Genomic DNA, 12377 nt, shown 5'->3' on the forward strand with positions numbered 1-12377 from the left:
ACCTGCGTGCCATTTATGGAGACCAATTCTCAGTTTGTGGCAAAATGTATTAAAGGATCTCTTCATAGAGAGTTAATAATGCAATTCAATCAATCACATCCCCGCTCTGCTAATGACCTGAGCATTCCAGAAGATAACTACAGGTACTTAAACTGCAAGCTGAGAACATCATTGGGCCCATACATTTCTACTCAGTTGTCCAATGTAGCACTTGTCTCTAACAATGAAGAGAAACGTTACTTCTGCACATAGATTCAATGAAGGTAGATCAAGCTCTAGGATATTGAAGACTTCTCGGAGTGAATAGACTTGCCTTTTGAAATGTAAATGTGTTTCTTCCAATTTCTTTTTAGCAAATTTCTCAGATTATTAGAAAAACTATTTTGAGATACTGTATCTGATGAAGTCCCTCAGTGGGAATGCCTTATCCTTTAAAATTATTAAAATGCTATCCAGTCATCCCTTCTCTGAATCAAATAATTAAATCAAGTTTGAATTTAAATTTGCATTCTTCTCAGAAATCTTTTCAAGGCTACAAGTCATTGCCCTAATGTTAAGAACACAGAATCTAACATAGGATTTAAAAATTCTGTTATTGATAATACTGTTATGGGCATAATTGCGGAATCTGGTGTCAGAGCCAGTCACTTATCAGTTAGTGAATGCAGCTTGTGAGATGAGAAGTAAAAGGTTTGTACTATAACAGCCAACTCTGCAGTTGGTCAGTCTGAGCTCAAGGAGTCTGGTCTGGTCTACAGTGCTGTGCTGAGTAACATAACGTAACTAATGTATCTCAGATCAACCTACTTATGTCTACGCAGTACGGCATCTTCACAATGCTACGTCGATGGGAGATGCTCTCCCGCCAACGCTGCCTTCCACCTTTCAGGGAGGTGGGCTAATTCAGTCAACAGGAGAGCGCTGTCTCATTAGTCGAGCAGGTCTACACAGACCCACTCAGTTGATGCTGCTGCATTAATGTCTGCCGTTGCGCCAGTGTAGACATGCCCTGAGACAGAAGGGTCCAGTCAGTGAATTTCCCAGGGATGGTAAAGTCTCAGTCTTTACTTGGTATACATCACAATGCATGACATGTGCCACCAAGCATAATAATGGCTAAGCAGAAAGCCGACGTTCAAGGCCCTGTAAGAAGGTTCCCCGTGGATGAGAAATCAATGACAGGGACTCAGGGTAATTCTTGGTGCCATCTGTTTATTTTTAGAAATATGCACAAAGTCCTATTTCTCTGAAAAGCATTAACGTACAACACACAGGCTTTTGCAGAAATCCCAAATCTGGCACTTCACCCTGGGCCCCAAAATGAACGTTTCTGTGCTTCCTGGCCAGGGTCACACACAACTGCTCCTGCTTACTCACTATGACTACTTAAACACACGGCCTTATTACAGGCCCCAACCCCTGAGTTTATACCCAGGGAACGTCATTAGCTCCATCCTCTCCTGCTGGCCACATGGCATGCCAGATCTCTGAACATCCTTGTTGAAGTGGGAACTATAGGCCCAGAGTTGGTCGCAGTTTCCAGTAATGGTCTCACTTGATACCACCTCCTTACTCCTACTCAATACTTCCCTGCTTAGGCATCGAATGATCACATTTTCCCTCCTAGCTACAGCATTGCTTTGGGAGCTCTTGCTCTGTTGTTTATCTAGTGTGACCTCAAGTCCTTTTTAGAGTCACGGCTTTTCTAGGATACAGTTCCCAATCCTATACGTGTGACCTACATTTTTTATTCCTACATGTAAGACCTTGCATTTGACTAGGTTAAACTGTGTATTGTTCAAATGAGCCCATCAAGGGATCCAGATCAGTCTCTATCACTATTGTATAACCACAATTATCAATTTTGTGATCTGTTAGTTAACCCATTTTTAATCCATTTAATATGGGATACATTGATTTTGTAAAGTGCTAAAAAATTTTATCAGAAAGTCATGTGGGACTAAATGCCTTACAGATGTCTAAGATATTATGTCAACACCATTACCTTTAGCAACCAAACTTGTGCTCTCATGAAAAATAATATCAGGTTTGTCTGCCAATACCTGTTTTCCAAAGACCATATTAATTGTGTTACCATCCTTTAATTCTTTACTGATTATGTCCTGTATGAATCTTTCCAGGATTTTGCTGGATGGATAGGATGCCAGGCTAACCAGTCTATAGTCATCCTATTTACACTTGTTAAATATCGACATGATGGGAGCCTTTCTCCAATTCCCTTGAACGTCTTCACTGTTTCAAGCTTCATAAAAAAAAAACCCCAGTGGTTCAGAGAATTCCTTGGTCAGTTCTTTTAATACTTTTAGGTGCAAGTTATCCAATTGTGAGGGTTTAAAAAGGTATTTTTAATTAATTTCAATAGTTGCTGTTTAGCATCTTCCCTAGTTACTAATAGTGTTGAACATATTTCATTATCACTGTAAAATATGAATACACCTTCTAGCTTCTTTCTAAATACAGTACATAAATATTGATTGATTAATATATTATTCTACATCAGGATTAACTATTTCATCATTTTTAGGGACATGGAGAGCATTGTGTTTACTTGTGGAATTGCTCTTGCCGTATGGCCAACCCCACACATTCAAAAATCATAAGACAATTCCTAAAATATCATGAGATTTTAAAAAATAATACATTCTGGGTTCTTTTTATTCACCTTGTTGTTTTTTGCTCTTTAGAGCATCACATTTTCAGGTTTTCCCTAGAAATATACAGACTAGAAGCTTGTGCAGTTTTTTAACTGAAAGCTGAGATTCTCATTTAATGACATGGCTCCAGGAGCTTGGTGTTTGAGAAAAGTAGCCTGCGACTCATGATAAAATCATGAAAGTTGGCAGTACTGCCCTTGAGTCCTGCTGTTCCTGTAGTCTGAAAACTTGTTTAACCTGTAAAAAGATACCAAGTGCACTCTATCTGTTCTGTAAAAGAAGACGGTAAACATTGAAAAATTGCAATGATTAAACAAGATGTATGGCACCTCTCAACCATGATAAAGCCTTTTACATATGCTCATTTATGTGACTTGCAAATGACAGAGACATTTCTAAATGAGTTGTCTGTGGATGTAAATTAGAAGGAAGTAAATTACTGAAAGAGAAATACATATCTTTACATCTAGTGACGTGGTGTTTCAGGCTTAGAAATACTTTGCTCTCCAGATAAGAGAGAGGAATGAGAATCATTAAAGTCTTAAGTTCCCTAGAGAATAATGCAGAGCAGTAATGTTAAAACTCTATGTAATTGCTTGCTATTTTTGTATAGTCTGTGGTAGCTATGAAACTTTAAAGTGAATATTGGAAAGTATGGCTAATATAAAATGCTTCATTTGCAATATATTACCACTGCATAAACTAGCTTTTGTGCTTTTAACAAGGGAGATAGTATAGGTTTTTTTCCCCATGATTTCTCAGCCTGGAATATGTTTTAAAGAATCTGAGAATAGAAGAATCTGTCTGAAAGTGTCAGATTAGGAAAGAATCTCCTGGACTTCTGTCCCCCCAGGAATTGCACCTTGGTGAAGACATACTGGACTAAAAGTACAATTGAGTATTGTAACATTGCCCTCCCATTAACTAAATGAATCAGAAAGGCTGGTAATCACAAACTGAAAAACATATAGAGCCTCATTTCCCATGGAACTGGGAAGAACATCTTCTGTATTCTTCAAGTCAACTCTTGGGAGAAGTGGCAGGATATGTGCAGGTTTATTTGAGTAGTGTATATTCTGGTTTGATTTGGATAATGAGATGGAAGAGAATGACCAAGAACTGCTTAAAACATACCACACTCCATCATTAGCATCCATTGGCACTGCCATATATATATGCCATACAATGAACAGGCTAGAATTCATGGCAATTGCCCCCAGGTTTTTGAGAAGGAACCTCAGGCCCCATTTGTAGTTGGAGTGGAACACAAATAAACAAGAATATGAAGCAGGAAATGATTTAAACGAAGAAATGCGGAAAATTTTGCTCTTTTTGCCATGACAATAAAGAAAAGTAAATGAGGCTGTATCTGAACAGTGACATCCCTGAGTTGGTGTATTCTGCAGCTTCTCACTCGTGACCTGTGTTACCCGGCGAGCTGAGCCCAAGAGGAAAAAAATAAGCTCTCATTTCACATGGGGCTTTGAAAGCTGTTTTTCATTCTCTGTGGCTCTGATCTAAGCATGGTGTATGTTACAAACACACTCCTACTCTTGAGCCTTTCCAAATTGCTGGCAGCCAAGTGGTCGCTGGACCTTACTGTGTGTTCTCCACAGAAAATTTCCGAAGCTAAATTGATTAATTTTACATAACTCTTTGTTTTACCATCTTGTAAACATGTACGTTGTCACTGGGCATAATACAGCATTTGGCTTGAGTGTCCCACTGCATGTTCACAGTAAGCATGCTTGGAAAAAATACAGTACTTGGCAAATTGCTCTAAAAACCTGCAGTAACTGTGCATGTGCAATAGCCACGCCTCAGAATTAAACATAGTGAGCCCAGCTGAGTCCTGGAATCAACAAGTAACACTCAGACGATGATCAGACCTCCATGGCAGCTAGACCCTGCTCACTCCAGCGATGAATTTGGGACTGGACAACAGATGCTGGATCACTCAATAAATTGTCCTGTTCTGTTCACTACTTCTGAAGCAGTTGGCACCAGCCACTGTTGGAGGACAGGATCCTGGGCTAGATGGACCATTGATCTGACCCAATATAGTCATTCTTATGTTCTTACGAATATTTATCACTTCTGCATTTGCTATGCCTGGCATTAATTCAGTCATCTCCTGCTGCAGTTATTGGTAATTCTGCTGATCAAGCAGTGAACAGTACAATGAAGATGATAGTTCAGACAATTTATATATCACTTTTCAACCATCGATGTCCAAGTGCTGACAAAGATGATTAAATGTGGTTGTCCCACTTGTACAGATGGAGAACGTGAGGTGCAGAAAAGTTAGAGTTGTTCCAAGTTAGTGGGAGATAAAGCTGGTGGGAATTATCCATCAAAATGTTTTTTCGATGGAAAATGTGGTTTGTGGTTCATATATGGAAAATCTGTAAGGAAAATTGAAATGAAATATTTCATTTAAGATGAGCTCAACATTAATATGTATCTACCTGAGCAGCTGTGATTACCCCTCGGAGATGTCGTTCAAGTGTTTCATGCTTCCATTCTCCCCTAAGGGTTGAGTTCCCTGGCTGGACTACATCTCCTATGATGCACTGCAGTCTTCCGTCTGGCTGAGCAACCATGTTAAATTGTGGAATTACCATAATCATGGTGCATCATGGGAGATGTAGTCTGGCTAAAGAGCCCATCCCACAGGGAAGGACGGGGCATGAGACACCATGTCAGCTCAGGCAGATTCAATTCTATGTCAAAACAAGCTGGAACAAAATGTTTAGACATTTCCAAATTGAGAATTTTTTGGAACTTTCATTCTGTACAAAATTTCAATAATTTGACTTTTCATCCCAATTCGGGGCAGAAACAGATGGTGCAATATCAGAATTGACCAGATAATGGAAATTCAAGTTTTCACTCAGCTCTAGAGATGGAGCTGGGAATGAAAACCAGGGCTCCAGACAACAAGTCTGGTGTCCTTTCTGCTGGACCAGGCTAGATACACGACAGCCTCCTGCAAGGGGAATATTGACTTCACTGACACACGCATGAGTTGCACAGAGCCCAGTATAACCCTGTTTTTAAATTCTGTCATGCTGGGCCTGACCCGCAGCCCGCTGAAATCAGTAGACAGGCTCCCACTGCCATCATTCGGCTTTGAATCAGACCCTTTGTGCAGCCAGTCATGCTAGTTTATCTTTCACTAAAAGTTATTTGGGAACTGTAGTGAGGCCAAAGGACCTTCCTCGCGTATTAAAAGAGTCAGCATCTCCTGGTGGAAGCAGCCAGATCCAGCCCATCCCCATCGCAGGAAGTGCAGGGGCGGGGCCAGAAATATAAGAGCAGGGTCCTGGAGCTCCGTTGTGGCTGGACTGGGGAAGGAGGAAGATGTCTCTCCAAGCCTTCTGTACACTTCAACCACTGGAGATGGAGGAGCCCAGGGAGAAGTTAGAGGAAGTGTGGCCTAACCACCAGACTGAAGAGCCAACCCAGCATTGATGGAGCATCCTTCGCAAAGAGTGGTAGGAAATAGCCCAGAGAAACCAGACCTTGATCAGGTTGTGCTGCTGGGAACTGAAGCAATGTGCTCCAGCTGTTTCCCTGCTGACCTAGTGACAGAACCACCTGCCACTGTTACAACTCGGGCTGGGATCTGGTGGAGTAGGATGGGCCCAGGTCTCCCTACCCCCTGCTGCCACCCCACACCTGGGGGGGCTGCCAACTCACTCTAGGCCAGAAGGCCTGCACCAGGGACTGGGAGACTGTGTTCCTGCTCTGCCCATACCCAGGGGGCCGAAGCCCAGACCTATGGCAGTTAAGAGGTGAGGTGGCTACAGTAACATGGAGGGAAAAAGATCTTCTGTGCATCTTGTGCTGCTTGTTCATGATTCAGAACCAGATGCTATCCACTCTCATAGCAGTGAGGCAGTTGTCGAATTCAAGTGCCAGACACCGGATTGACGGCTTCTCTTAGTGCAGTATGTTGTCTCTAACACACAGCCCTTCTGCCAGTTTCACTGCCCATTTTTTGCTTTATTAGTTGTCATCACAGGAATGCCTGTAATGGAGTTTGATTTTCTCAATTCTGACTGTTGAGCCTATGCAGAAGAGACTGCGCTGGGAGGTTGAGCAACAATACGCAACAACTGAGACTGAGATATTTGAGGGAACGTAATGATACAGATTAACCCAAGCAATAGAACTTTGATCTGCTTCTGGATTTTGAATGTTCCTGAAGTGCTGGGTGTTCAGAATCCAGGGGTTTGGTTCTGCCCATGCTTCCTGGAGCAAACTTCAAATTAAGATGCAAGTTTGGATTTGGAAACACAAACATACATGCACTGAGGTTTGGCACATGGGATCCATTTATTATTGACCCACGCATCTGCACATCCAGTCACTGTGTAGTGGCCATTTCTTGAGACTTGCAGTTCAAATGGAAATGAAAAAAAGACCAAGTGAGTTGTTACCATCTGTGAATAAATTATTTCTGGGGGAAAAGGTAATATAAGATAATATGTTTAAAATAAACGAGTTGCTATTCTCCTTCGTCTGTGTCCTTCTTCAGTCACATGGCACAGCTACTTTGTACCTTTGATTACATTTCATATGAAATTACAGCTGGAGTTGATAGCTCTTTCTTACCGGGACAACTGGCTTTGTACCGTGGGTCGGTCTTATTCATATGCACAGACTGTTCTGACTGAAAACAAATTGCTTGTGTTGCTTGGGTATACATTGTGACCTGGTATCTGGAGACTTGGTCAAATATTAGAAGCAGCCACTGAACCCCAGAAGTTGTAAGAGTGACATTTTTAAAATCACAGAATAGCTTGAGGAACTTTCTGAGAAAGCGAAATGTCTCTGCTGACATATAATTGCCACTGCAGACAGAAGCACATCCTGGGGCCCTGGAATCATAAAAATGGAAGGGTTTCGCCTTCCGGAAGACTTTGTTGATCACATTGTCTGCAGGTTTATCCAGATAGCAGCTCTGTGCAAAGCCTCTTCCCAGCTTCCCATACCAAGGTGCTGTGGTGTCAGCCCCAGGCTGGGTTTCTGCTGCCACAGGACTATTAGCAAATGCCACCAGCCAGGCCGCAGATGTGCCTATAAACAATTGTACTTTTTGCTGCCCCTAATACTTTGCTTCCTGTACAATTGCCCGTTCTGCCTCAGTGGCAGAGCTGGCCCTAACAGGCACCAATTGTGGGAGATAATAGGTAGAAAAAAGAAACGAGGCACAAAAAGCTTTTGATCATGAAATGATGCAGCAAAATCTGCTGCCGTACCTCTCTTGACTGTATATAAGAAACCTCAGCAAGCAGAGTCCACACACACGTGAACTCTGTGTAGTGAATTAGATGGCGCAGGAAGGAGAGTGTTGTGTTAAGGCACACAATGGGCACACCGTGGGGCACGAAGGAGGCCTGCTTTCCAGTCTTGGGTGTGCCCCAGATTTCCTGATCAGTGCAACACTGAGCCTGGCAGGATGAGGCAGGTAACCGGTTGGAATGCAAACATTACGATGCAAAGCCCCATTCATCTGGTACATATTCACCAGCCCCACTCTGTCCTCCGCAGGATGCCGTCATTTTAAAATGGTTCCTGATTTCATTGTGTTTTCTGATTTCATTCATTAGGCTGCTGGTGTGCTGACACCACTGCCTCGCATGCTGATCAATACTGTCTCGTTGTTTCCTGGTACTTCCCCATCAGCCCATCTGTATCAGTCCATTGTCTCTTGTCATAGAACATATGATTTTGTGCTGCGTTTGTACGGTGCCTCGCACAGCGGGGTCGTGGTCTGTGACTAGGGCTCCTAGGTACTATGGGAATATACATCATAATAATAATTCTTCAGTTCCTATGCTCATCTCTCACCTGAGGCCATCTGAGAAAGGCATGTCTTAGAAACATCTACAAAAAAGACTGTCAAAGGTTTAGTGTGGGCTGGCAGGGGCCTGGGGCTTCCAGTGATCTGCTGGACCACATGAAAGAGATCAGAGTCTCCCTTTCCTGGAGTGATCACTCAGGCCGCATTGTGGAATCCACCTGCCGAACCTCACACCACTAATAACAAGGGAGCGCATCTGGTATTCAGAATATGATCATTAAAGATCCAGCAAATCTCAACCGCACTCTGCTAAAGCTTTGAACTCAATTTCAGGTTCAGGGCAGCGATGTCCCAAGCTATTTCCAAGTGTGAACTAGAGCAGGAGACTTACCATTTGATCTATGGTACAGGTGCTTAAACATCTTATACACTTGGTTAGTCATAAGGTAATCGTGTTCCATTTCATTTGAGTTGCTGTCACACAGACACTTAAAAGAAAGCTCTTTCAGCAGCAAGGGGCTTTACCTCATCTCCCCTTAGCAGGGTCTCTAGGGTATGTCTACACTGGAATAAAAGACCTGTGGCATGGCTCAGGCTGTGGGGTCAAAATTGCTGTGTAGATGTTCAGGCTCAGGCTGGAGCTCAGGCTCTGGGACCCTCCTCTCTCCAGCCTGAGCCTAAACATCTCCACAGCAATGTTACAGCTGACCGGGGCTAGCCACAGGTGTTTAATTGCTGTGTGATGTACCCTAAGTACTTGCTCCTCGGGACTAATTATCCACGGCTTCCTGCTTGTTTGAAAAGAGGTCAGATGACTGGATGCAGCCAAACAGGACCCAGGGTGGTCTGTCTGCCCGCCCTGCAGCAGTGCAGCATGTTGTCATGCAGCCAAGATCTTCTCTGGGGTTGAGGATGAACACAGGCTTCTGATCCCCAATGAAACTCGGGCACATGACAAATTACAAACGCCAGAAGGGAAAAATAAATGTGTGTGCTTTCTGCTGTCTGAGCACACCTTGCCACTGAGCCAGAGGTGATGTGGGTCTCACTGGGGATGGGAAGCAGGCATACAACGATCTGAGTGAGAACAGTGGTGGTCTCCAGAAAGAAAGGGGTTTTATAGCAAATCAGAGCCTTTGGCCTAGGTCAGTTCCCAGTGAATGAGTCACAAGTTCATGCAATGTTATGTTAACTTGTCTGGTATCCAGTGAAGGTGAGGGCAGGCCTGGGGTTCAGGTCTCCTGAGTTCTGTCCCAACTCAATCACTAATTCAGGCTCGGATTCAGGATTGTATTTAAGCACATGCCTATCTTTAAGCACATGAGCAATTTAATTTGCATCAGCGCAGCTATGAACACATGCTTAAGTATCGTCCAGAACTGGAGCCTTAGTGTACGGCTCCTGGCCAGCTACTCAGCTATTCCCTGCCTCAGTTTTCCCACTTATACAATGAGGCTAATATCTTTTTTCCCTCTGACATATTCTTTTGCTAGTTGTTCCTGATCTTCACTTTGCTAATTTTAAGTCATCTGATTTGGTTCAATTCATTTCAGATTCCATTAAGTGTAAGGAAACTTGAGGCTCTGTTCCGCTTGGTTACCAGTTTAAAAAAGGTTTTGGTGAGGCTCTGACTGACCTTCTTCATTTTTCATTAATGGGAGGCCTTCAGAGTGGGTAAGGTGTAGCATTGCTCTTAATGAAGAGCTGATTCTATAGCTGTTATATTTAATCCTCCTTGGCTGGGATATAGAACAGGCTGGTATGCAAATTGCCTGAAATATCAGTGTTCTAAATAATGAACAACGTGCTCTTGATGGAGGAATACCTTATTATTCAAATCTTAGGGAGCCTCTCATGTTTTCAGCAACTGTAGAAACTGTTGATTAAATTGTTTTGATAGGTGAGATGGAAGCACAGAGGTTGGCAGGATGTGTTATTGATCTGTTACAATCCATTCTGGGCATTAACACATTCAGAGTATCATATAAAAATCAATTTTCTCCCAGCCTTAATTTTAATAGTGATGCCCCCTGAGGATCTTTCTGGGTCAGTTTATTCTCATGCTGTACTTCACTACTTAGTGAACTGATTAATAAATGGAGACATCCCTATTAGCCATGTGCCAACAGCAGTCAGCTGCACCTGTCTGCTTAGTCCAGATTGCTAGAATATTGCAAGATGCAGCCCTTGATTTTATGGAAGTTTGGGGGAGATGAAGAATCAGGGGACATAGAATTAGACAGGGGACACACACAGATTTCCGACTACACCGGTCAGCATGGGCAGGATTCTGTTGTGTTTAGCAAAGAATAATGCAAGTCACAGAAAATAGATATCTGAGAAATGCTATTTGCTTCACATCGTGAGCTAGAGACTGAATGGATGTGGATGTTGGAGATGGTTTCCCACATTCACACAACCCTTACAAGTATGTCATTTGCTTAAAATACCAGACCAGTTTGATTGTCAATGATAACCTCACTTCCCAAATCATTTCCTTTTCCTTTTCCTTTCATTTCTTTTCTCTGTGTTTCAGATTATGCTTGGCCTTTGCCTAAACAATTGTGTCCCATGTGGATTTCCCTAGATGTGCTCTTTTCAACTGCATCTATCATGCATCTCTGTGCCATCTCTCTTGATCGGTACGTAGCAATACGCAATCCCATTGAACACAGCCGCTTCAATTCCCGCACCAAGGCTATTATGAAAATTGCTGCAGTTTGGACCATATCGATAGGTAAGCAATGTGGCTCATGCTCCAACTGTGTCTTATTGAATAACGAACTTTGTAACATCCCTTTTCAATTGGGATTTTTAAGAGGTTACACATTTACCTGGGCTGCATGAGTAAATGTAATGAATGGGAAGTAGAGATCTTTTGTTCTGATTGCCTGGTGATTATACTAAGCAGAGAACACCACTGCTTCTGCTGGTCAAACGTCATAAATGCCAATGTTTCAGTCAACATCATAAATAGGCATAACACAAACAAGTGAGGCTATAGAACTGGTGTGTAAACAAAGCAGATGAGGAAGCAAAAGGACATTAGAGAAGAATCTGAAAGTAGAACAGCCCACTACAAAGAGAGGATCCACTTCAGTAAAAGAAAACCCAGAGTAAAATAAGGGGGAAATAATAGCAAGGGGAGTGAGTGTCCAGTGACAGGAATTAATGACAGGAATTAATATTCCAAGTGGTGGGTGGTTAAAATGTTTCAGTGTTTTGTAGGAAAGAGGAATTTGTGGCAAGAATTGTATGATGGTTTCCTCTGCTCTGCTATATTGTCTTGCTAATATAAACAGCAGTTGGGCCAAGATTTAAAATATGACTGGCAGTTCTTTTTTCCCCGTTATACCCATGATGTGTTTGTGACTTTAAGTTTAAGCTGTGTGCTGCAAGAAAAATATATACTGTATCCTAGTTCTTGAATGCCTCCACGGTCTCACTCATCAGGTACCCTTCTACAACGAGCTATCTCTTCACTGGAATGAATATGATGACATGCATCTAAGGCTACTGCTACAGTGGCAGCGGCAAAGTCGCCGCCGTCAGATCACTTGCTCTGGATTGACTGAGTGGTCAGTGAAGACCCCCTCAGTCAATCCAGAAATTGACCTACTAAGACCACATTCGCAAGTGGTGTAGCGCTGCGTCGACAGGAATGCGGTTCCCGTCAGCGCAGTGCAGTGAAGACGGCGCGCAGAAGAGGAGCCCAGAAGTCGACGGGAGTCATGCAAGTTTTTTGCGTAGCTTGCATAGCTCCCGTCGACTGCCACCAAATCCCGGAGGTAAGTGTAGACAGGGTCTAGAATGCTGTAGAGGCCACTTTGTAAGTGCTGGCCATGCAGCTATAGAAGATGACAGATAAAGATGTTGTGTGTTTGAATTTA

At 42.8% G+C, this 12377-nt stretch overlaps 1 protein-coding gene across 1 annotated transcript in view; it reads left to right on the forward strand.

Moving 5' to 3' along the window:
• Nucleotides 1-12377, forward strand: part of HTR2C (5-hydroxytryptamine receptor 2C) — a 75926-nt gene that overhangs the window by 42168 nt on the left and 21381 nt on the right. Inside the window, exon 2 of the mRNA XM_067549688.1 lies at nt 11024-11224. Coding sequence (XP_067405789.1) covers nt 11024-11224 — 201 coding nt within the window. The remainder of the gene's footprint in view (nt 1-11023; nt 11225-12377) is intronic.

Source organism: Emydura macquarii, unplaced genomic scaffold (assembly GCF_026122565.2).
Source record: "Emydura macquarii macquarii isolate MOO-44397 ecotype Brisbane River unplaced genomic scaffold, CSIRO-AGI_Emac_v2 contig_1253, whole genome shotgun sequence".
In the NCBI taxonomy this organism is placed as follows: Eukaryota; Metazoa; Chordata; order Testudines; family Chelidae; genus Emydura; species Emydura macquarii.